At 32.7% G+C, this 1,519-nt stretch overlaps 1 protein-coding gene across 1 annotated transcript in view; it reads left to right on the top strand.

The window, feature by feature from the left end:
• LOC106529939 (carbonic anhydrase-related protein 10) overlaps positions 1-1,519 on the top strand; it is a 156,127-nt gene that overhangs the window by 9,373 nt on the left and 145,235 nt on the right. The window contains exon 2 of the mRNA XM_014025468.1: positions 135-209. Within this exon, the coding sequence (XP_013880922.1) occupies positions 135-209 (75 nt within the window). The remainder of the gene's footprint in view (positions 1-134; positions 210-1,519) is intronic.

Genomic DNA, 1,519 nt, shown 5'->3' on the forward strand with positions numbered 1-1,519 from the left:
GGGTTATATTTTTCATTGGTTAGATCTTTCATTATTTTACTTTTATTCATTATTTTTATGTAATTTCTTAGTTTTCCTGGTGTTTTTAAACTCTATGAAAGATGGTTTTAAACAGTTTTCCTGTCTTCTTGCAGCTCAGCCGATTGCATCAAAGCTTGATGAAGGCTGGTGGGCGTATAAGGACGCGGTCCAGGGAAGCTTTGTTCCAGGTAACAGATCGTCACCTGTCTGACACTCAGCACTCTGTGTTTACAGTCTCCACGCAGATACACAGACAACCATTAGTCTGTTACTGTTGTCTGGTTTCTCGTATTTTAATGTTAGATATTAAATAGAAATTGCAGTATTTGCAAAGAAAGAAACAAACAATCAACAAAATAACATACAACGGTTTGGTCAATTAAACAACAACAAAGCAAACACCAAATGTTGTATAAGTAGAATTTTTAAAAATTGATTAGGACAACATCCCTAAGTAAAGTTTAAGTTCATAAAAACTTACTTGTTTTGATGCTTCAGCAACAACAATTCTCAATGACTTTGGTTTGACTGTTTTATTTTTCTGCCAAAAGCGGAACTTATAAATGTGTTTTTTACTCTGATGTCAGCTTCCCTTAACTGTCTCTGATGTTATTTTGGTTCCCAAAGGGGGAACAGGGCCCCACTGTTGGTTGCAAAACATCAGATTGAAGGTCCTGTAATGAGCTCCAGAAATCAAATAAAACTGACATTGCATTTCCTGTGAAAATTCTGTATGACTGAGAAATACTTTACTGAAATTTTCTTAAGAAACCTAAATTAACTGTTTGTTGAAAAATAAAAAGCTAAATTTAGCAAAACAGTAGCCAAAACTAACAATGTAGTAATAAAACACTAGCTAAAAGCTAAAACAAGCCGACCATTAGCTCAAAGTTATAAATTAAGCAAATATACTGAAATAGATTTCAAACATAAAACAATACACATTTTTAGACTTTGTCTATAATTTCAGGAGTTCTCCATTAATTTGTATGAGAAAAAAATAAATGAAGTTTAATAATTCTGAAAATATACAGTAAAAAACAAAAATGAAAAGTCATATGAATGGTTAAAATACCTGAAAGTAAGCTGAAGTAGTTAACAAAATTAAAAAATAAAATGTCTGCAAGAACCTATAGAAAGAAAACAATAGTGTGACAGCTCACTCAGCATTTACGCAGTTAAACAATATTTTCATCTTGTATACTTTATATTTGTTACAACAACTAGCAATAGCCATAAATTGGAAAAAAAATAAGCACAATATGAATTTCTACTGTTTGTGTCGTCATTTTAGCATTTTTTACTATTTTTTGTAATGAATTTGAAGGAACCTCTGATTTAACACTTTAGAAAATACTGCTCTAAATTAATTTATGCTGTGTTCACACCGAATGCGATTTCAGCTTCAAAATCGCAGCCAACGCTGAAGTTTGAAGCTTGTGCACTTTGAGGTCAGACGCAGGTCAGCTCTTGAAGCGCTGCACGGTAACAGCCTCCC

This window comes from Austrofundulus limnaeus, unplaced genomic scaffold (genome assembly GCF_001266775.1).
Source record: "Austrofundulus limnaeus strain Quisiro unplaced genomic scaffold, Austrofundulus_limnaeus-1.0 Scaffold477, whole genome shotgun sequence".
Taxonomy (NCBI): Eukaryota; Metazoa; Chordata; class Actinopteri; order Cyprinodontiformes; family Rivulidae; genus Austrofundulus; species Austrofundulus limnaeus.